Source organism: Poeciliopsis prolifica, unplaced genomic scaffold (genome assembly GCF_027474105.1).
Source record: "Poeciliopsis prolifica strain line A6 unplaced genomic scaffold, Auburn_PproV2 SCAFFOLD003, whole genome shotgun sequence".
Taxonomy (NCBI): Eukaryota; Metazoa; Chordata; class Actinopteri; order Cyprinodontiformes; family Poeciliidae; genus Poeciliopsis; species Poeciliopsis prolifica.
Genome location: NW_026562378.1, coordinates 6,992,469 through 7,017,106, shown reverse-complemented (window position 1 = coordinate 7,017,106; position 24,638 = coordinate 6,992,469). Strand labels below are relative to the sequence as shown.

The window sequence follows — 24,638 nt, the reverse complement described above, 5'->3', positions numbered from 1 at the left end:
AGGAGTCATAAAAGGTGTTCATAATTATGTCACTTAGGAAATAAATGTTCTGAAATTAAAGATTTTTTTTTCCTGAATTTTTCAGTTAGAGATTATAGTGCTGCGATTAAAAAAAAAAAAGTATTTTATTGCTTTTTACTCATCTTTACCAGGGGTAGCTGTTGGGCTTGAAGGACCGCTGCTGGTCCTAGAAAGCCAGACTGAACCTGCTAAATGAAGCAAATCCTTCCACTCAGTGCAGCTGCTGTTTCACTTCACGGTTCTTTCAGCATAAAGTTCCCTGCAGCATTTTGCAGAAAAATGCTGTAAACACCTACTATACACTCCCAAAAGGTCAACAGACGTGGATTTATTGGACTCCCCTCAACGCCTATCGAGCTGCTGGAGAATACTTAATGAATATTTATAGATATGCATATTTATAAGGCTATATGACACTTTTGGAAGACGATGCTTCCCGTTTGGTGTCATTGCTAGTGTTGGTATGAACTGTTCTCCATGCCGGTATCCCGGCGTTTGCGTCTTGCCCCTTTTTTTTTTTTTTTATCTTTTTAAGCTGTTGGAATAATTTAACATTTACCTTTAAAATCCAGCGAGAATTTAAAAAGAAAACCAAAACAAACAACAACAAAAAAAACCCTGCACCACACATTCTGGGTTGTCCCTCCTTTTCTTTTTGCGCTGCGCGTGTCATTCAGAGGAAGCCAGATGCGTTAGAATAAACTCCGTCCAACGAGACGTCGAGAGAGAAAAAAAACAAACAAAAAACGCGTCGCCTGTCCCCTTTTTGACCTCCCCGCTGCTGCGCCGAGAAAACTGCACAAAAACGCAGAGAGACGCGTTCGCGTGGAGCAGTCCTCCACGTCTTGTCTTTTTTTTTAACCCGTGCTTTCATGCTGAGGGACGCAGGAAGAGATGAAGCAGTTGGTCATCTTCAATTGCTCTGAGTCAAAGCTGCAAGTTCACAGGCAGGGAAAAGGAAAAAAATAAAAAATAACAACACAGAAATAAATGAATGGAAACAAAACAAACTTGGTTCAACAACAAGAAACAGAGCAGAAGTTTGAATATAAATATATATAAATATATACATAAACTGATGAATATACTGTAAATTATTTCTTTTTTGCTCTGTTTTCTGTACATAGGTTTGCATATTTTATAGGACTTTTACTTCTATCTACAAGGACTGGATAAAGTACTTTAAATACTTTAAATAAATATATATAAATATAAATATATGAATGAAAACAAGATAACGCTCATTAAAACCAGGTACAAAAAGAAAAGGTAAAAAAAAAACAACAGTTGCTAGGTTATGGTGAAAACTGTAGGACTTGACCAAGGCATTTATCCAGAAAACAGTCAGGGAGAGCATCGACCTCAGTTAGAGCTTAGACACACGTTGACCTATTTTATAAAAAAGAAGAAGAAGAAAAAAAACAACAAAAAAAAACGAAACATTTGAAAAACTCCAGTGGGTTCTCTTCATTTATTTGTTTAGATATTTGTTTAGGAGTCATGTCTGAGATGATATGCATGCTTTTCACAGCATTATTTTTCTATGAGTTGGTACGTGACCAAATCTTTTTTTATATGACATGCACGGGCCGCCGCCGCAGCAGCAGCGGTCCGCAGACGAGTCCTCGTTCCTGCCTTCAGCACTTCTTTGGCGACGGAGAAGAAAAACGTTTAAAAAGAAAAAAGAGAAAAGAAAAAAAAAAGGAGCTCCTATTGACCAAGTGATGTCAGAGACAGATTTTAATCATTTATTTATCTTATTTATTTAATTTATTGCGTTTTATGTATTTATTTGCGCTGTTTGAGTCAAGATCCGAGCTCTGCTTGTCGCCACTGATCCTCCAATGATTAATTTGCGTCCCTCTGAATTGAACTTCCTCAAAGACCGATTGTTTTTTTTTTTTGTTGGTTTTCTTTTCCTGTCACTAGTGAACTCTCAATGTCAATGCAGTACTACACTAAAGCCTTATACACACTGTAACGATAGATCCATGCCGTTGTGAAAAGGACTCGTAGTTAGGATTAATAAGAATAAAATTCGTCCCCTCTCAGTAGTGATTACGATTTGCTTCTGTCATAAGAGCTTTAAACATGTGGCAAAAGAGGAAGTTGGATATTTGATCAAAGCCAGGTCGTTTATCCTGTGCGATCAGAACGAGTTGTTCATCCTTGATTATTGATTTATTTTCCATCGTGTACTCCAATATTTGACAGAGCTCTGATCTTGTTCAACCCATGTTTTCTGCCAAACAAAATTCAATGATGACTGCACTATTTCATCAACAACAACAAAAATGAGGGGAAAAATCTGAATTTCTTTTGTTTTCTTATTTCTGTGCTATTACCGATGTGATTCTTTTTTTGGGGGGGGTTGTTTTTCTCCAAGGCTCAGTGGTGTTGCTAGAATCACATTTTACATCATGTGGTTTTCAAAGTGTTCTGGAAATCTACTGTATTTCCCAAATTTCAGCACAGATGGAGGGCTGGGGAAATGAATGTTGCATATTAAAGCTTTGCCAGGTTCCTAATGAGCTAAGCTTCTGATTGGGCAGTGCGCTTTAGGCTCCCGCCCCTTTCCCCCCAAACCCTTGTCTCTCCAGACTGCACCATTCTCCGGTCCCCTGGACTCCTCTTTTTGTAATTTTAAATGAATGATGCGTCTCAGCTTAGCCCAATAATAAAGCACAGTCTAGAATATCGTAATCTGTGTCGTGTCATAATTGCCGTCGCATCCAGATTTGTCGTTTGCTGGGCGTCTCGCTACTTTCAAGGTATTACAAGGTTTTCAAAAGGTTCTCGCTTCTGAAGCAAGAATATTTTCTGCCATCATTTTTCCATGATTTTGAGTAAAAGGCCTGAGTTACTCTGGTTCTCTCCAGCTGTTTCTGCATACTGCCAGTCAGCTGGCTGAAAAGCAAACTTATGACCAGAAACAAAAGGGGCGGGTGGGTCCAATCGGGTCATTTCATCACTCAAATATTATATTTCTTAGTAAATCTCATTTCAAACACAGTCCTGGCTCAGCACTGGAAGCATAATGTTGGAAAAAAATAAATAAATAAATAAAATGTAGCCGTTTGAATATATTTGTGCGTAATTAAAAACATGGTCGGAAAATAATGTGACGTGACAATTCAATCTAATTAAAGGTAGCTCTGTTTTAAGGCTACAGTTAACAAGCTTTGAGTGGCATGTCTGTTCAGCAGCTGACTCCATGCCAGCGAACCAAGCAGATAAGCTTCATTAACCATCTATAATCAGCTTGTTGCGTCCAGCACAATAAGCCGTTCAAATACAGCCGATATCTGGTCTATATTTTTAGGAGCGGTCCATGTTTTTCTGAAATAAAGACAGTTTGTATTATTTGTGTACTTTTCATGTGTAAAGACTGTGAGATTGCTTTATTTGAACTGAAAGCCTTTATTTTAAAGGTAATGACTTCAAATCTACACACACACACACACACACATACACACACACACACACAGAGAGAGAGCTCCTCGGTAATGAAACAGAAGGATTGGTGTTGGTTGCAAATAGGAGCAACTGGCTTATATTTCCAGGGATTTACTGAGGCTGCAGATTTATGCATAATACATTGAGTCAGATTCAGAATGGACAATTGTGAGTCATGAGATTCAGTTTGCATTTACATTGCCAAGGTCTTCAGAAGCAATAAATGCAGCTCAGTGTTAAAAAATTTCCTGGGGAAAAACATAATTCGCCTCACAAACAGAGGAAATTCAGAATAAATATACATTTATTTGCATATAAAAGGGGGCGGGGGGAAAAAAAAAAAAACAACAAAACAAAAGCACAGTAGCCAATAAGAACACGATCGACAGAAATCAAATTCATCCTAATTTCCGAAAGAATTGAAGACAATAAAAAGGAGTCATCGAACATCAAGCGGCTCGCTTCAACATTTTGTTAGCAGATGAAAAAGATATCTTCCAGTATCTGGCTCTCTTCGAGGTCCTGCTGAACGCCGTGTGAGAAGTTCCCACCTGGAGTCATCAGGCTCCTTCCTCCAGGCTTGGGGCCGGCGAGGGCTGAACTGCGCTGTGCCGTCTTGGGTCTTTGAGCAGCAGGCTTGTACTGCTGCGGGGCAGAGACGGGACTGAAGACGTGCAAAATCTCACTCAAGGAATGGTCCAACCTGAGAGAAAGCAACACTTTTTATTTCTTGTTTTGCTTGAGCCTCAACTGTCTTTTCTTTTTTGTTTGTATTATTGTTATCATGTGTCTGACATTAGATTGCGTTGTGGAATATGTTCAAAACTTTTCCAGACTGAAATTTCTAAGCATTCCAAGAGCTCACAATGGATGGACGGACGGACAGAGCAACCAAAGGACAACAGGCCAAAGGATCCAAATAGGACCAAGCTGAAATCTACTTTGAGGGAAAAATTTGTCATTCACCTTTCACTTGTTAACACAGACTTGTCTGAAAGCAAAACACTTTGGAGTATTAACAAAAATCCGTTCTTGCCAAAAGGCCTGTGGATCGCTAACAAGCAGAGTTAACAAGTCCAAACCCAGTGGGGCGTCCCTGCAGAGGAAGAAAGAAAGAAATACAGCAGAAGAAAAAATAAATCTGATTTTTGCAGGTGTGTGAGAGTAAGCGGGAGAGGACGTGGCGCTTTTCTCCCCCGGAATAGAAATGAGGGAGTGTGCAGCGAAATAAATAAACCAAAACGGGGGAGATTAAGCTAATAGAGATTCAATCCCGCAGTCTGGCTGGCTTGATAAATTATTCAGTGTATACACAGCCGAACGACGGCCATTCCAGATACAAAACATGAATTCTTTAAAGCACGCTCCACTGATCTTGCCAACATAATTCTCTGCTCGTTTAAAGCGGCATTGATTTGCATCGCGCGCCGCTCTCCACACCGCAGCTCTCCCAGGTAAAAGGAGATCTTGGGGAGACACTTGTTGATATGCATGCAGGCGGCCGGCGGACAGACGCAGCTTCCAATCAGGGCGCGTATCGGCGTTCCTCTGCACGTAGCTCTGGACCTGGATATGTCATGTTTGAAAGCTAAATCGAAAGCAACACACATCAGTAGCTGAAAAGCTTTAAAAAGGACAAAAAGAAGAAGGAAAAAAAAAAAGACTACATTTTGCTTTGGATTAATTTATGCATGTACAGTTTGAGAGAGCCAAGGAGCTGAAGGGTGATGGTTGATGGGGATAAAAAAAATAAATAAATAAAAAAAAAAGCTGAAGCTAATTGAAGTAAATCTGTCCTCCTTATTTTGGTCCGCTCCCTGTCAACCAGCAGGGGGAAAAAAATAGAAAGACAGAGAGCGGGAGAGAGAGTGGCTAATATGTGTCTGCTTCTATAGGAGGGACTGGAAATGAGCACTGCTGTTTCAGATAGAAAGCAGGGCAGAGAGGGAATGTGTGTGTGTGCGTGTGTGTGTGTGTGGGTGGGTGGACCGGGGGTGGGGGGGGGGGAAAGAAGGAGGAAACTTTGGACTCGAAATGTGAGAATTTGCATTTTTATTTGTTGATTTATTTAATGGACGGGGCTCTCAAACAGCCATCCATCAACAAGCGACATGTCTGTAATGAATAATGCATCACTTACCGGCGGTCACAATCTATAACAAGCGAGAGGTGGGGGGCTGAAGGGGGTACAGTTTGGGTGAGAGCGAGGGGAACAGACATGGGTGCGGTGGCGGCAGCAGAGACGAGCGAAGGCACAGAGATTGCGTGGAGACTTGAGAGAGAAAAGAAAGTGATTTTCTCTTTTCTTTGTGGAGCAGCTTTTCTTTCTTGAGCAGAGTTTTTAAATGGAGAAGTTCTGCAAAAGTCAAAAGCTGCCAGAGATTTTCTTCCCCCGTAAATAGCGTTTAGGAAAGTCTGCGGTTAAAGAAACAAGCTTCTGGCTTTGCTGGGGGGGGGAAAACGCCTTTGGACCTGGAACAGTGGGTCATGTCGAGGGCATCCAAGAGCAGCGGATGGTTGATACTTAAGTGCTTCCATGTTCACAGCTAGTCAATACAGCAAGAACATTTCATGAAAAAGAAAGTGGACTTTGAGTATTTCACCTTAGTGGAAAAATAAAAATTTAAATCCCATCTGCAATACTTTACCAACGTATTCATACGCCTTGAAGTTCTCAACTTTTTTTTTTTTTCAGCTACAAACTTGAACGTGTTTTATTGGGATTTTGTTTGATAGACCAGCATGAAGAAGGATGTAATTGTAACGTGGAGAAAAAACAGCACATGGTTGTCAGTTTGTTTTGTACCTATTTCTTTTATCACAGATGGAATTTGAAAATCCAACTAAAATCTAACAAATAATCTTTGGGGAAACTCGAAGCATTTTGATCTGAACTTTTTCTACTGTTTCAGAAAACTGAAAGAGGAGGATTTGATATACCAACAACTGATCAGACATAGGATCAGTTGTTGGGTTGATCTGATCAAACCAACAACTGCAACTCACTTTTTAAAAACAGGTTTTCCTCAGTCAGTCCGTAAACTGCCTTAAAAGCAGCTGAAGATAAACACAAACGATGCTTTTCAAACCTTTAATCTGAAAATGCATCGTTTACTTTCCTCTTCACATGTCTGCACTTCCTTTTGTCGGTCTGTCATATAATATGCAAAGAACTACAGTCAACTTTAAGACAAGGCTGAAAACACACAACACTATATACGTCATTACTGTCTGCCACAAATTATTCTGACTTTTCTTAGAACTTCCACTTCCTACTTGGCTTGTATCTTTCTTTAAAGACAGCCGTCTCGCCCCGGTGCCTCTTTGCATTTGCAGTCCAAACAGTAAGATAAAAAAATAAATAAATTCCATAATGGCCGGTGCGTATATATTCCGCATGACAATTTCCGAACCAATCAATAGCGGGCGGGCAAGGGCAGGATAGATGGAGATGGGATGGGCGGGGCGTGCTGGAACTGTCTCATTACTAACTAGCACAGGATTCATGAAGGGATTCAGGAGGTCACTTAATGTTAACACCTGCTCTGGATTTGCAATTCGCACATCAAGATTGTAATGGTGGAGATTAAATGTCCGTAAGGGAGCTGTTGCTGTCTGGTGGGCAGAGAAGAGGAATCTTTACCAGAGATAAAACTTCACTTCTTAGTGTTTCGTTGGTTTATTTATTTTGTACTTTTTTGTGCGTCTTTGCAGCATGTAGGACCTGATTATTTATTACAATGTTTTTATTGGAAGACAAATTATACAATTAATTAAATACAGACTCAAAAACATTTGTTCTGCAAAGGTTGTATCATAATTGTTTTCCATTATACATAAGAAAAAGAGAAAGAAACAGAAAGAAAGGAAACAAACAAGCAAAACAGAAACAATGAAAAACAAAAACTAAGACGGAAACAAAGAAAAAGAAAGAAACAAAAAATAAATTAAGTAGATTATCTTTAAAAAAACAACAATAAACAAAAAAGCAAACAGCAGACAGAAGCTATAAAAATGGGTTCAATCAAATCAGAGTATTATTACCAACTGATTACAACTAACAAAAACCATCTTGGAGGCAAAATTTATTATTATAGTTTGTGTAAAAGATACAGTTTGCAGTTACCAGTGAAGTTATTTTAATGGGCTTTGGAGGTGAAAATGGATGCTAATAAGATCTGATATCCTCGGTCCCCTGTTGGAATTAATGGCCCGCTGCCAGAGCTCCCAGCTTAAACTTGGACCATGCACTCTGCTTTAAGAGTTAATCATTGCAAGTAGTAAACTTTCAGCCGTTTTAAAGAACCGTCTTTTAAAACAGCGAGTTTTCACTCTCCTGCACGTACTGCATTAAAAAGCTGACATTTTTCCGAAAGGCAGCAGAAATGTGAGAAAGATCTAAATATAAAGCAGGGATAGTGTTTAATTAAATGTCTCCATTTGATGATGTTTTCTCAAACCATTTTGTAAAGAGGTCTGCTTATTGTCTGCTTTAAGTGTCGAGTTGTATGGCTGAGTCGAGTAGCGACCACAGTGGTTCGCAATGTTGTAGAAGAAGTTATTTTTTGGATCCAAATCCTTTCCCTTGTCTGGACTTTCATATTCACAACTGGAGCAGATAAATGTTTTCGATTCCAGGTAATCAGATAGAGGTGTTAATGTTATGTCCATAGCTGATGAAGACAAAGCATTGTTCAATTTAGACATGTTGATTGTGCGTCGTGTGCGATCGCCTGGGCTCCCAATCGTCATTCATAGCATTCGGTTGTAGTTATCCAGTTCAGCGATGTCCCGAACAAGCAGAACTTTTTCCTCCTCCGGAGCTCCATTCAAACTTGATAAAGACCTTAGAGTTTGTTATCCATGTTGACTGAATCTTTTTTTGCTTTCTCAGAAACCAGGCCTTTCTGGCAATTCTTCTTGGTCAAGTGCTCATTAATAAATATGTCCAATCCTTTCAACAATCTGCAAACAACAAACTTATATTTCCTCTTTGTGAATCTCATGACAATGCAGGTTTATCTTCTTTTCCCCTTCTCGGAAGCGGGTGGCATGCTTTCACAGTGTCGCAGTCCACCTCTATCCCCTTGGTCCGGAGGAAAGAAGCCACCTGTTTCTTCTCTGTGGAGTCAAGCACTTCAACTGATGGTTGACCAGCAGCACTTGGTGCAGCCACTGCGTTGGCATACGAACAGGGCTTGTTAGCTATACAGCTAGACACAGTGTATCTGCTCCAGTCGTGGCTCAGTCCTCGTCTCCCCCCGGAACGAGCTGCTGTGGTGTCGGCATCGACCCACGGTTTCCCCTCGCGCCGTGGACATCATTTTTGAAATGCTTCACAGCGTCTCGTATTTTTTCATTTACAGGCCAGCGGCGACCAGCGAGTCCTCCCGCTGTGTAAAGAATGTGCACAAGTCCATGCAGTGGGATGTTTTGCACTGGGGTTAATTACCATTTAGTGACTCGGACTAAAGCCCGACGCTCTCCACCTCTTATGTCTTTCTCGCCGTTTCCATTGTCCTCCATCTGGACCTAATCTGGCAATTCCTCGCTCCCCATTTTTCATGTTTTCCAATGCGCTAACCCTCAAACACACTTTTAACATCTCTCCCTAACACTTGCTGTCTCGGTCTCATTACTGTGGCAGGAAGAGAGAGAGAAAGAAAGAGGGAGATAGAAAGACGGAGGGAGGGAGGGCACCGTGTGCATCCAAGTCTGTTCAATTACACCTGATGCAGGATCCCTGCTAGGCCAACTAATGGAACGCAGCATGTCTCCTGACAGGCTGGCCACAGCACCGAGCTAGCCCTGTAAAAAGCTTCATTTAGCTTCTTACAGCTCGAGAACGTAGACTGACAAAGGAAAATCATCATTTAGCTACCAGTTCTGCAACAACTGCAGGCCAAAGAAAAGCTGCAAGATTTCAAGTTTCTATTTGTATTCCTTATTGTGTTGTTAAGCTGGAGATTCTTGTTTTTTTCTTTTGAAGAACAAGCGGTAAAAAAAAACAAAAAACACACTAAACGCCTTGAGGAATCACAAACAACTCATAAAATATAACTAATTATCTCCCCAGTGTTTTTCCTCCCTCCCTTTCCACACCTTTATCTACATGAGTGGCTTCAAGTTTCTGATCTGAGGTTATTCGCCCAACAACCCTACCAAAAGCTGCTTTTTGCATTAATTGCCTCTCGCAGTTCTGATTTTTAGATTCTACGTTTCTTCGAGTGAACAAAAGGACATGGAGCCGACATTTAAATCAGAGGTTGACCAAAAAACACAGTTTTTAAGACCAACGCTGATGCAGAATTTCAAGGGTTTGGCAGCAGATGGTTGATATCATACCGATAAGTTTAACTTACCCATCTGTTGATTTTTTTTGTTTGTTTGTTTTGTTTCTTATCTAAGATCCAGACTTCTGTCAGTGGTGGGAGTGTGTCAAACATCTATGCACCATAGAAGCGGCAGAAATGTAGCTGCTTCTTTCGGTGGAGACATTTCCGAACTCGGTGCTCAAGAAGCAACAGCTAATTGAAGCCTTGCAATCAATCGAGCCACGGATGGAGATCGATGTCTCACTGACTGTCTACTGGGATCCGCCTGCAGCTGTTTGACTGACAGGAGGATGTGGCTTTAAATGTTTCCACTCAGCCACAAAGAACACACTGCTGCTCAAAGGTGCCAGCCAGAGATGCGATGAGTTACTGTCTGGTCGAACACTCGAAAAGCCCAAACAATATACCACACAGCCTACAGTGAAGACGTTGATCCTGAGGAAGAAGGCTCAAATTTTGAAACTTTCAGTGTGACTGAGGTCTTCCAAATGAATACAGAAGGATCATGTAAGATGGCTGCAAAGCATTAAAAAGAGCAGGAATGGGAAATTATGCACAGACTTCTGATCTGTGTGTCTCTAATGGTTAATGTCCATCTGTCAGATATCCAAAACCCATCCTGCCTCTCATTACTATAACCGTTTGCGCCTCTCCTTTATTTTTGTTTGGAAAAGTTCCAGCTAAACGCTTTGAGAAAAGTTCTCAGCAACGACAGAGATTTTATCAGCACTCAAGAAATGAAATTGAAACATTTACCAGCTTTTTATATACATATTGTTGTTGAAGTGGGCTATATTTCAGTGTCATTTAATGAACTGATTATTTGTCAAACAAAACTACGGACAACTATGGAAGAATTTTTACAACCTATGCTAAAATAATTTTAATACTTTTCAACCATTTATAGGTTCAGGAATTATGGTAGAAACGAAAAAAAGAAAAACTAAACAATGTAGGCAAAAGATGTTTCAGAAAAGTCTAAATAATATTGCGTTAACACTTGCTCACCTGTTTTCAGGGATGGTTTGGATTACAGAAACTGAGGGAGGGAAACTTTGAGTTAAAGGGCTTTTTGCTGGAGATGTGGCCACGTCCCTTCGAGACCGTTGTAAAGGATTTTCTGTGGAGAAAAAACACCTCTGTTGTAAAAGAAATCAAAAAAATAACAGCAAGTCAAGAAACAAAGAGTATATGGTGCTTAACAAATAGCCTTTGTTTAATAAGCAAACCGAGTAACAGAATTAAATCAATGGAGTCCGGCTCATTACATTCTGCATTAGGGTTAGAAATGAAGAGGATCTTTATTTTATGTGTGCTGACAGGCTTACCCTTTCCACTGGCAGGAGGAGCAGGAACAACCTGGGAGGTCTTTTCGTGCAAATTCTGTTCTGCAGAATGAGTTTCCACATTCCCAGACGACCTGCAGATCAGAAGGTAGTTCTTTTTTTTTTTTCAATAGTTCTACAGAATTCTATGGGTGTGAATTGCTTATTTCATGGCTCGGTTTAGTGTCTGACAAAAACTATTATTTGACTTACCTGGAGGGAAAATCTCGGTGGGAAGGAACCTCTGACTCTGACCCGGCATTCTTTGAGCTGCTGAACTGAGCTGGACTGGTTTGTTCGATCCAAGTCAAAATGAGGGAGAACAAAATCAGGAAAAAAAAGAAAAAAAAGGTCTGTAGTGACTGACACTTGAAACGTCGTACGAAGGACGGACAGCGACTGATTGGGTGTGTTAATTCAGATACGGAAGTGAACGCTTATCAACTTCAGCCCGTAAACGTTTCTCAGCGGTGGCGCTGCATACAGGCCATGTTTCTTTGGCTTGTGTGTTCTACCTGCTGTGCAGAAGTCGTGACTGTCGAAGCTGCTCTGTCTGTCTGCTGAGTCGCTCCTCCTGCTCAGCCAGCCGTGCCTGCAGCTTCTCCCTCTCCAACTCCAACTGCATCTTTTGCAGCAGCAGCTGGTGCCGCTTCTCCTCCCAGTCCTCGTGACCCAGCAGGGGCCTGGTCAGGGCTTCCTTTGCTTCTGCAGTAATTATATTCCTACTTGGCAGCCTATATGCAAATGTATACAATACATGATCTATATGTTTCCAGTTCAACTGTGTATCAAAATTAGAGAAAAAAAATTATTCACACCAGCCTAAGCTTTCACTATTTTGTTAGATTACAACAACAAAATATGTTTTTTGAAGTTTATTAAGATTTGATGTGATAAACCATCAAAGTAGCACATGACTGTCAAGTGGAAGGAAATGATAGCAAGTCTTTTGCAGCAATTTTCAAGCCATTTTGTCCATCTGAAATGTTTTCCTACTTGTCTTTGTAAAACCTCAGAAGCTCAATCAGACGGAATAGAGAAAATCCATAAGGCTCAATTTTTAAGTCTAGTCAAAGAATCACAATCAGATTCATGTCTGATCTTTGACTGGACCAAACCATCAGGCATAACTTCATCTTGTTGCAAACTGCCTTATACAAGCTATTTGCAGGCATCAGCAAGTCAAATTTAAGACTTTTTAAAACCTTTTTAATGCCACCTTGAGTAAAATTTAAGACAAAAGATAGAAATAGGGGATGGTTGGGACGACTTGCTGCATTACAATCAAGGACAGCAAAAACTGTGAACCCGACTTTGTGCTTCTCACACTGCAAGTGGCTCTCTACAGTCTTAATCGTCGTACTGACAAACTTCAACGTTTTTTTTTGGCAAAAACAAACGTCGTCCAGCCGTCTGCTGATCAAATTTGTACTAACTAGGTAGATAGCAGGAGTATATAAGATATAAAAGGTATCCTCAACCACCTCAAGTTACAGAACTCAATTAAGATGTTTTCATGCGACTGCAACTTTTGCCTGACAGAAAAGTTCTGCAAAACAACAAATCTACTTTAAATAGTCCTACCATGATCAAATTTAAAACATGCGATTGCTGTATTTAAAGCCAACATTAATTTTTTTCAATGAATTTAATACATTTCAGACCTTAATTTTAGATACACAAATGTCATATTTTTTAATGATCTGCAGACACCTTGTTAGCATGTTGCAGCTTTCTTTTAAAAAATTACTTTTTCTGTTAAGTTTTTAAGGCTGAAAACAAATGCATGCCACACTTTTCAGATTTATCAAGCATACTCTTTTTTTCCCCACTTCAAAATGACACACTACAGTTCTAATAAAACACTCAAATCCTACACAACAATTTGGGATTCCACCTTCACGTATAGAGGTAGTATAGGGGAGCATTAACAATTTTTCCAAGAGTCTGTACATCAACGCTAACATTACCTTTGATGCTCCCTCGCAGTAAAGGAGTCATGATGACAGTTCCCTAGACAGCAGCTGCTTTCACTTCTCCTGTGCCGTGTGCCACAGCCAGTGTCATGACAACTGCCTTGGCAGCGCTCACATGTGTAGCATATTCGTGGCTGCCTGCAGTCTCTTTTTTGACTCGTGTGTCGTTTGGTTGCCCCGTCGTTTGGACTGAACTCTCTGTCACAGGAAAGAGAGGCAGGGTCCCTAAGCATTTCTGCAGCACCTCTTCTTACATTATGGCTCCTATAAAGCGAAGCCTGCTGCTCTTCGGCAGCAGCAAGGCCGACGTACGAGCCGTCAGAGAATGAGCCATTAGCTCTGCTTGTAGAGGGCCTGCTGGGGGTTTCCTCAGCACCGAGCACCTGCACAGAAACCAAAAGAACAATTAGTTCTGTTAAGCCCATTTAGAAAGCCTCTGAGAGTTTAATGAAGTGCTTCAGCCAAAACAGACTGCTCTATAAAAGTTTAATTTACAGCTGGGTAACAAAACGCAAATTCTCCTATTCAACATTAGGACTTTCCAAACTAACAAAGCTAATGCTGGATACTGCCACAAAAAAGGTTTGAAGCCGCTGCTAGAGCATAGATGTGAACTGCAGTGTTTGGACACATCGTGTGCAGAGGCTTCCAAAAAGAGATGCTGTGGTCTGTCTGGGTCATTATAGCACCACAAATTTTTCACAACTGTAAAATTGAACAGACTAAGAGGAATACTTGGCATTTACACCAAGATCAAGGAAATCATGAGCTGAACACAAGGAAGAACGCCCCGTCTAGTATTCTAATGGGGGAAGAGACTGAGTAATTTGCTGAGGGTCAGAGAGCAAGCAAACACTTATTATTCAGAGCCGCTTAGGGACAACGAGGTTGATAAGTCACTATTACTCACAGAAGCCTTCCCCTGAGTTGCATCTTTGCCTCTACAAAGTCACCTTGAGAAAGAAACGAACTAGATATGGTTAGGTCAAATACTCTCAATTTACTTTCCATCTACTTTCCTGAACCCTCTTGTTTGACTCCGTTTTAAAATGTCACAGCTTCAGAACCGACAATATGAGAAATTTGCAAGGACTAAAGCATAGACAACTTCGGAAAATGACCTCACATGCACAAAGCTGCGGCATTTCTCTGCTAAAAATCAAAGGGATTTAAATATAGTCAACAAAAAAGGCATTAAAAATTTAGACTAATGTGTTCAGAGATATGATTATATAGGTTGTATTCATAGAATGAGATAATATAATACTTTACAAGTGTGAATAATTGAAAAAAGAAATGGCTACAATGCCTCTATATGTCTCAGCTGCTTACAATCTCATTTTCTTGTTAGAGAAGTAGTACATTTTTTATTTTTTTATGATTGTAGAAAATAAATCTCCAGATTTTAGAGAATTTTGCTGCTGTTCAAATACAACCAGGTCATTTTGTTCAGTTGGTATTCTTCAGACAAACAACTTTGACTCACTGTCACATTTAGCATGACAAATTTGCGCCTGAGAACATGACGGAGGTCAACGGAGGACGCTCTCTGAATGTTGTCCCAGCTAGAGGAAACCATTATACATCACACGGTCAAAACAAGTCAAGCTGGGCATTTCCCACAACAGTCCATATTTTAAAAACATCAATATTGTCCAGCAGACTCCTAAAGACGGCCAGTGGGCAGCAATCCCTCTCTGTCTTGCTGGAACGATATACAGCTCCAGTCGGCTACAACTTGCTTAACAATGAGTTCCAATCAGCGAGAGTCGCAGAGCAAATAGCTCCAATGTATCTTCGGTACTGGGGAATCACGCACTCTTTCAGAGACTGCATGTGTGGCAAACCAGATCTGTACTGAAATATTTCCACCACCTCTCTAAAGACACAGAAGGACAACTTTGAGTCAGACGTTCCTGCAACTGGCTGCCCTAGTTTCAAATATTTACATACCAGCATCAGACATAAAAAGAACTTTGCAAAGTGACCTTCAATCCCAGCCATCAGGTTTACATGGTTCGTTCAGAACCAACTATGGTGACACTATATACGTAAACAACAATGCCATCCTTGCACACCATGCCTTACCTTATTGAGAGTTGCTGGGTGAGTGAGGTGAGCAATGGACTGGTTCAGTTTGGCCTGCTGCTCAGAAAGGTACTGCTGGTAGAGGCCAAGCAGCTCCTGGCACTCTTTGTATTGTAACTGTAAACCTGGAGGACCAAACGTTAAGTAGTCAACAACAGAGACTTGACTTGACCAGGTGAACCCTTCATATTCCTTACCCAACAATGTGTTGGGTAACATGAAGATGTTAATTTAAAAAAATTTAAAAAAACAGACACATATGTGAAGTATAAATGGTTGTACATTTCTGAAACAAGGTTATTAAAACCTTATGAATTTTGTTTTTACACTTTATTTTTCACCTGAATCTACACAGTGCCTTTGTAAGGTGTTCACAGAGACTAAGTTTGAGCTATTTTGATCAGGAGACCAAAACTTTCAGTCAGATTGGATGGAAACTTTTACCACAGATTCCCAATTGGACTTAGGGCTGCACTTCACCTCACAATTATGCCCTGTTAATGTGCAAAATATAAAATCCCAAAGAAAATTGAAGTTTAAATGGGAAAACGTCCCTGGGGTATAATCCATTTTGTAAGGAGCTGTAAAGTTTGAAATAATTTATCATGGTCCCATTTTTCTGCCTAAGAAACCTTGGTATTTTTTTTTTTTTTTTAGCTTCATTGCATTCTTGGCTCTGTACCTGCAAACTGCAAACAGAATTTAAATCCTCGCTGTACCACAAAAGGTGGAGAGAGCTTCAACTCTCCAAACAAATGGAGGGAAGAGTTCAGCAAAATCAAAGTTGTTGTTGTGGCATGTAGCTTTTTCGCCATCTGGGCTGAGCCAAGCTGTGTCGAGCTGAGCCGGGCTGTGCCACGCCAGGCTATTTGCCAGACAGAGAGCTGGCAGCCAGAGGAAAACTAATCTGGAACGAGAGTACTGCTGTGCCTCAGGAGCCCACTAATGACAGTGGCAGCACCACACCAACACCGACACATACAAAGATAATGAGCACGAGAATGGAGAGACTGCACACAGACACATCCACACACGTGCAATGATCAACTCTGACGTTCTCGGACACAAACACGCGTACACAAAAGAACCTCATGACACCAGAGTGCAAATTCCCCACATACACAGTAAACAGTACACACATAAACACAACAATAAAATAGGCTGTGCACAAAGCAAGTAACACACACACACACACACACACACACACACACACACACACACACACACACACACACACACACACACACACACACACACACACTACCCCCAGGCTGACCATAAAGTGTATTCCTCCACGTCATATCTTTTTATGATGGTGGCCATGCTCTCCCATCTGATGAGTTTTTCTCACCATCCATTTGCACAAAAAAAAAAAAGAAGAAGAAGAAGAAGAAAAACTCTTCCGTTTAAAGAGAAAATCAAAGTTCAGAGTAGAGTCTTATTGAAGAAATAGTTGGCGGGACACTGAATAAGAAAACACTTTCCTTGTTAGACGACTTCAATCAGGCTGTGGAAATGAAACGGGGGAAGGGGGGCGGAGAAGAGAGGAGAGAGAGAATGACTTTGAATTGAGGACCAGACACCAGGCAAATGCAATGTAGCGACTTCCATAAACACTGAGAAAATGTGAGAGAACACTTTGATTAAACCCTCAGCCTCACCCGGGCTCCCGGATGCCTGCGCTGATCTCCATGAAAGCAGCGCTATATGGAAAACGTAAGGACATCACAAGGGCATCACATCAAGCAAACCTGCACTGGGAGGTCTGTTTATGCAGCGCGGAGACCGAACATGCCTCCTCTGCTACAGATTACCTCAATCCAAGGTAGAATACGAAATATGAAACGTATAAATAAACCAAATTTATTTTGTCATACTGATGCAAATGCTGCTTCTATACTTGATTGCAGCACCAATGTCATTACGCTAAACATACTTCCCCTCCCCAGGGCCTTGGACCTCAGCCAGTGGGAGCACTTTGCAAACTCCCAGTTTACATCCCAACTACAAAGTGCCGACAATAACACACACACACACACACACACACACACACACACACACACACACGCATACACACACCCTCCCCGTCCAAAAATATTCCAAAGCGAGGTGTTGGAGTGAAGAGGCTTCAGATGGAGCCTGTCAAAATGATTCACTTCCCTGTCAGGCAGAGTCTCAAATGAAATAATGAAATCCATTTCAAGGTGGAACAAATTTGCACAGAAGGAAGGGGAAGTGGGGGTATTTTAAAACCCGCTTTAGTACTCTGTGTCAAACAGATTGAGCCTGAGCAGGGATGCAAAAAAGGAGCACGGGACAGAGAGTCTGATGCATGATGCCTGTTGAGTACATCAAAAGTGTGTGGGGAAGAAAATGACAGGGAAGTAATAGGAGATGACAGTTTACATAATCGTCTCAATAGTGCTGATTCTGGAGAATTGAATTCAGAAAGATGAGAAAACACGTCCGGATTCAACCAAAAGAAAACTGACAAAACCACCGATAGACAGACATGTTGACGATTCATAGATGACAACTGGATAGAGTCATAAGTTTGGACACGCACAGATCATGTGATATCTCACTGAAAGTTTAAGAACGCCAACAGTAGGTGCAGCTTTATGGCTACTAAATATATTTTGGAACCCACAAAGAAAAAGGAAGTTCAGAAAGCAAAATTATCAAAAACATTTGCTAAGTTTTAGTACATCGTGCAACGCAGACAAATTAAACCCTCCATAGTTCGAGTTCAGTTATCACTGTAACTTTATGGTGATGATGGACCCAGTGTCCCCTATTTCTTCCACCTTCTCCTCCTACAATGACAACGCTTACCTTCTTGAACAAGGGAAGGTGTTATCAATATTTGCTTTTTAGTGGAAGTGAAAAGTAGGAGCCATCCTCCCCCTTAAAAATGTCCTTAAGGGGTTACGAGAGGAGCTGCAGCAACCAGAATTTTGTGGCCCATATCCTGAAACTAGTGCTGCCAATAGCGGTAAATGGAAAGAACTATAAGCTAAGACGATATAAGGACACCATTGAAAATATTTTTCAGCCTTCCTGCAGCGAGCGGTCATTATTTATTTATGCTACGAGCAGAGGCTACATCACGCTTTATGTGAGAGAGCAGTCGCCCCAAAATGAGGTTTTACTACTTTAAAACAAAAACAAAATGATTCAAATGTTCACATTTCAAACTATCTTTGGCGAGAAACACGCCTAGCATGGCTACCATTACTTAAACAGCTGTCTTCACATGCATGCCCTGGATAACGTGGGCCCTTTACGCTAATATTTCCAAATCCAGAATGTTTCATAAGAAATGCCAAAAGCTCAAAAGCATAAAACAAACCAGTTTTACTGTACTTCATTCAGTGTTCCTGTTAACTGCTTAGTCTCATTCTCTATTGCTTTCTCTTATCCAGGAATAATAAACCAGAAAAACACCTCCATAAGCTTGAAAACAAAAAAAAAAATATATATATATATATTATATATATATATATATATATATATATATATATATATATATATATATATATATGTGTGTGTGTGTGTGTGATATATATGTGCCAGTCATGTATTCCTTTTAAATGGCTTCTTGCATATCTGCACATCTCCAGGCCTTTGTTAAACAACCAACTGATGCTGAAAATAGCTACCTTTTGAGTCTTTACCCTGTTGTTGGCACGACTTGGTAGCCTGCATGCATGGCGAATTCAATGATTGGGGAAAACAAGATAAAACAAAACAAAAAATATATATAGTCGAGTCGATAAGTCATCTCAGAACAAGCCAATTTTCTCTTTGTCTTCTGTGATCATCACAATGCTTACAACTCTCACATGTGTTTTGAATTGTTAGTCATTATGAATCATGACAAACAGCGCCTGTCTGACAGACTAAACAGACAACACAAGATAAATCATATTGCAGTATTAAAGTGGAGTTCTAGTTATAACCTTTAAAAAACATATTAAGAGTCTTGGCTTGATGAAAGGTTGTCCTGTAGTGATATGTTAATTACTACTCTCCTTGTAAAAAAAATTTATAAGTCAAAAAATTTTGCAGTCTTCTAAAGTCAACTTGAGCTTCAGTCTCAAATGACTAGAGATCTGCGTGTTTTATTCATTTTTTCCCCAAAATATCTGAGCTGTTTTGAAACTGCTTAGCAGAGAAAACACTTGTTGCTACATGAAGGATGAAAACGAAGAACTAAACTATATCGACATGATTGACTTTCACAACATTTCTTCTCTTTTTATCCTATTAGTACAAATGTTTTACTTCAGCAACCAAACAAGTTACATACATGTGCTAAGTACATACAAACTAAAATGACCAAGTATTTTCTAAAAAAATTTATTTTATTGCAAATGCCAAACAGCATGTCTCTAAGCTACAATGGAAAGCTATGACATTATTGTGATAAAAATAAGGTTTAACTCGTAGATGTAAGATGCACATGAAAAGTCAAATGTTTGTATTACTCATTACAAAATCGATTTTTAATTAAAGTTTATCCATCCATCCATTTTAATTATTGTAAGTCCAAACTCAACCAGAATTGAATTATGCCAGTAAGATCTAATGGAGCCTTTTATAAGACCACACATTTCCTTTCAGATTGTTTCCTCTCACTAAACAGCAGCAACAAAACCAGACGTCTACGCTGCATTAGAAATCCCAAATGATTTCCACCCCGGCCAATACGCCTTCAAGTACAAAACACTCCCTTCCTATCTCTACCACAGATTGACTTCTGTATGCCAGTCAGTTGCAAATGTCAGCCGAATATCCCTACTATCAAGGGTACTTTTCTAACTTATCCTGGGTGGCTGGGGGCTAGCGTATAGTCCCACATCCTTTATACCTCAGACAACCCTGAGTCTTGGTTAGATAAGATAAGCTGAGGCGTAATGGAATTAGACTTGACAAGACCCTCACTCAGTGTGCTTGCCTTTGGTGTCTCCTTAACCTTTCGAAGACGTGCACGAACCTTCTTCCCAAGAAGGGTCTTCCTGACTTTTGCACACACTTTAAAGACTATGTTATCCCCACCGCATACCCCAAGGTGCTTGGATTCAAACACTTCCTCCTCTTAAATACCTTTTAATGAAGTTTAGAAGTTTGCTGTAAATGCCAAGTCTCCAAGCTAAAGTGACTTTAATGGAGTTGTGCTTTCCCAATTTTCTCTGCTGCTGTTGCAAATTGTGCAAATTACCAGCTGGGTCAAATAAACTTCATATTCTGCTGCCTTCTTAATGTAAAACAGACTGATGATGGAAATGCTCAGGTGGTACCTGAGTGGGAACAGGAATAAGAAGAGTTCAGACACACTACTTGTTGTAAAATTGACTGGAAAACGACTGCATATTACCCACTTTGTAATTATTTCATTTAATTAAATCAAGATGATGAGATATATTGTGCTGCTTATGATCTCTCAACCTGTGAATTCTTATAGACATCCAAATTAGAAATGAGGTTCATTTGTCAAACTGATGTAGCTTTTGAGAATATCAACCTTTAAGGAAAATTTTTGCTAAACCCACATTTCAGCAATAAATGTTTTTATATTGCTATGATGTATTATTGAAATACATGCATTTTTATTAGCTGTAAGCAGAAAAGCCACCATAGTTAACAGAAATAAAACATCAGTCTGTATATAATGTGTTTCACATCGTGAACCGAGTTACTAAAATGCATTAACTTTATTCTAATTTACCGAACATGACTGTAATCTTTTAAAACCATCATCATGTTAAAAGGTTTGAGGGTTTTTCAGGTGAGTGAAAAATGTTCCGTATTCAAGAAGCACAGAGAGGGTTTACAACAAACACAGTGAAAAACAAATAACATGGTCCTCTGAGTTAATATCAAACCTCACATAAGATAATTTAGACGGCAAAGACCACCGGCTCCAACCACGAAATTGATTCTGAGCACAACAGTGGATAAGCTGCGAGCAATTGAAAAAGGGCAACTGCAGTAAGCATCAAATAATCTAAATGCATCTATTTCTTTGCTTTTTGTGTCAGACTGATGGGTCTAGCCCAAGGCCTTGAGGCATCCTTACTTAGGACAACACTGCCCCCTGCAGACTGCTTTCTGAAACACTAATGAAATAGTATTTATTTAATAAAAGTGCATTGATATAAAAAAAAACTGTCATTTTGTTTGGAGCAGTGTTGATACCTTAATACTTTTTCTGATATCATTTTGTATTAAAGCTAATAGAACTAGTGTTTTTAGTAATTCATTTTTTGTTCTTTGCATGTCAAAAATGACAACATTGACTTACCTAATTGAAAAAACTAAGACTTCCTATCCTCAAAATGTTCATAAAACATAGCAAATCTGCTAGTTTGTGAGACATCCATTTGGATGACCTAGTATACTTTATTTCCATTCATCACCACTTAGTCATTCAGAGATGTTTGACTCATTACTAATACATCTAATAATATCAACATATGAAAACATTACAAAAGACCTGCAAACTTTCATAAATCAAATCTCCAAACAGCTAAACCCAACCTTTATTAGTTGAATTGTAGCTGTGAGATGCATATAAAAATGCATCTCACTAAATCAGGATCATGGGAAATTGCATTTATTTTTAATTTGTCATTTACAAATTGGCATATAAGTGTTTGTTTCCATCAATTTGAACAATTATGGCATCAGGTAATGAAAAGCTACATTGAAGGTCCCAGTGTCTGGAGAAAGAAAGGTCAAAATCCAAGATCCAGTTTGAAATTTGCACAATCAATGATGGATTGGGAAACCCTGTCATCTGCTGGTGTTGGTTTATTATGATTCATATAGTTCAAAGTAAGTTGCAGCAGTCTATCAGGAAACTCTGGATCACTTCCTGCTTCCCTCTGCAGACGCTGACTTTCTGTTTCAGTCCACTCTGCCAAACGCTGCATTAATGGTCCTATCGGATATTCCCATTTTCTAAAACTGAGTATAAAAAGTTCCTTAGCTGTAGCCATAATCATCAAAATTAACAGGAAAAAATGCTTATATATAGATTTAACTTTTTAAAATTAAATTACTAGAATAATTTAGCTTTTCAATAATAATCTAATTCACTGAGAAGCAACTGAAGGACTTGCACAACTTATACAACACAACAATTACCCCAATAGCAACTGCCAGTGAGTTTGAAAGGATACTCTCTCTCTCCTTTGCTATCATCAGGTTCTGGTGCTCCAGATCCTGGATCTTGCGTTCAAAGTTTCCTTGTTCATTTTTCAGACGCTGCACAGACTCCTCTTTCTCCTCACTTACTCTGTAAACCAGCAAGGCGCATTGTTAGAGAGTAAGGAAAGGACAGACTGTCTACACGTAATCTATGACACTAAAAGATCTTTAATTACTAACATTTCAAAGACGCTCTTTACCATGATTCCACGTACCTGGCCAGCTCTTCAATGAGGTTTGCAATTCTCCGTTTATCTTCAAAACACAGGTCCTTCAAAGAGATGTCGCCCTTTGCTCTGCTGCTCTCCTATGTTAATAATAATTAAGAGGTACACAGAGTCAGCAATGAATCGATAAAGTGACAATCTCCCACCGTTAACATCTATGAGGAGAAAAGAAAAAGCACCATGTACCGGAAACTGGTTTACCTGTGCCAAATGAAGATGAGTACCATTGGGCTGAGAGAGGGTGTGCATAGTTGGCATAGAATCCCTTTGATCCCCTGATGTTTCCTCTGTAGTATAACTCTCAGAGTAATCACTTTGATAGTGGCTTTGTTTTCTCCCTGTCGCCTTAAGTGAAGCTTGACTTTTGCCAGTAGGAGCATGCTTCACTCGGATCTTGGTGTCTTTTTTTCTGGACGAATAGATTCTATCTGGGCCCAGACCTGCAGGTGTCTGATTTTTCAGTCCTCCATCAACTCCTAAGACAGTTAACAGAAAGAAACAACAAGCAAATACAGGAGCCTTTATACAGGATTCACACTTTGAGATGTACTTTGGTCAAGAACTGATAAAAATATTATTTCCAAATATATTTTTGAAATAATAATGTCATGCGAATCTTGATACATAACATGGATAACCCAGCCAATGGAAGATACACCAAGCATACTTTAGGCTCTTCCACAATTTTTGCTACCTCAATAGCCCTGACCTGTAAAAACATGACCTGCACTAGAGCCCTGAAAGTCTGCTGTGGTACCTGGTACCAAGCAGTTCCATAAAGTCATGTAAATTTTGAAGTGGGTAGACCAGACACCTGACTCGGTTGAGTTCTGGGAATTTGGGGCTAAAGTCTAGACATCAGATTCATTTTGATCCTACTAGCAGAAATGGATGATTATCTCATTTTAAGATTTGACTGACAATACAGTGTAACTTTCATGTCATTTCTTGGCTCCCTTTGTTAGAAGTTGAGATTTTTTTTTCAGCCCTTTTCACATGTGAAGGTGCAATTTACATTTTGACTAGCAATTATAATTGGGGGAGGAAGGGTTAAGGCTATCAAAATATGATAAGCATGAGTAAAAATACCAATTTCAATGTGTTTTTACACATATGCAAAATAAAAATAAAAAATGCTTTTGCTGAAAACAGGAGACCGCTAATTGTAAACTGGTACTTAATATCCATATTGACCCTTACAAATATATTGTCAATAGACTAACATTATTCTATTAATATGTTGTTTCTGGAAAAAATGGCTATGAAATTTAGCGTTTTCAAGTAATTATGCAAAATCTTTGGGGATTTGCTTTGTAGTGTAACAAAATTAGAAAAGGTGATTTTTAATTGGTTAATTAGTTAAAACTATCTACTCAAATTGGAAGAGATTAACGATGCAACAGAAATTAGTAGTTCAGTTGAGCTATGCAACATTTCAAAACTCCCGAGATTGAATGAAGTTAAATCTTGGGATTATTCAAACATATACAAACCAGTGTATCAATAAATTAGCCTTGTTTCTACCGCTAGTTGCTCGTCAGTGTTATTCATACTGAAATAACATTAGGAACTGCTAAGACTCGCCGCAGGCTACCGTGTGATTACGGAGTTCACAGTACTGTAATTCCTGATACTAAAATAAATGTAAGCAACTTAAACTTCAAGTAGCCAGCTAACACTTTTGCCCTACTTCCTTTCATTGAGACAGCAACTTTCCTGTTTGCTGCTCACACAAAAAGAAAGCACAAAAGCAGGACCACTTCAAACCCCCCAGCTATTTCCAAAGCTCGTACGGACGTAAGGTACTCTGTGAAGCGTAAAAAGTCAAATAAAAGTAGATATACCGAAATTCTTCCAAAATATCCCCGAGTTTCCACTTCTCTTTGCAGCCGCCGCCATATTGAAACAACCGCCACCACTCCCAGAGAGCCAAGCGTTGCTAAGGAATGGTGGCCCCGCCCTTATTTTTCAACTAAGAATCTCATAGGGCGAAGT

The 24,638-nt window shown here is 39.7% G+C and overlaps 1 protein-coding gene across 1 annotated transcript; it reads right to left on the bottom strand.

The window, feature by feature from the left end:
- Positions 1–2,593: 2,593 nt before the first annotated feature.
- On the bottom strand, positions 2,594–24,568 carry kiaa1328 (KIAA1328 ortholog). Its single transcript, XM_055027455.1, has 11 exons — positions 24,488–24,568; positions 22,845–23,119; positions 22,632–22,723; positions 22,389–22,504; positions 15,202–15,326; positions 13,108–13,496; positions 11,653–11,871; positions 11,351–11,425; positions 11,141–11,232; positions 10,821–10,932; positions 2,594–4,180 (listed from the first exon to the last, which is right to left on the bottom strand). The coding sequence occupies exons 1-11, from the start codon at positions 24,540–24,542 to the stop codon at positions 3,952–3,954; spliced, it is 1,779 nt and encodes a 592-aa protein (XP_054883430.1). The 5' UTR covers positions 24,543–24,568; the 3' UTR covers positions 2,594–3,951.
- Positions 24,569–24,638: the final 70 nt, after the last annotated feature.

Excerpts from the sequence above, each read along its gene's own strand:
- kiaa1328 (XM_055027455.1), bottom strand. The coding sequence starts at position 24,542 with ATGGCGGCGGCTGCAAAGAGAAGTGGAAACTCGGGGATATTTTGGAAG. Across the intron at positions 13,497-15,201 it reads ACCCAGCAACTCTCAATAAG|GTGCTCGGTGCTGAGGAAAC; the intron begins GTAAGGCATGGT and ends GTTTCTGTGCAG. Across the intron at positions 11,426-11,652 it reads TCACGACTTCTGCACAGCAG|TCCAGCTCAGTTCAGCAGCT; the intron begins GTAGAACACACA and ends CGAACAAACCAG.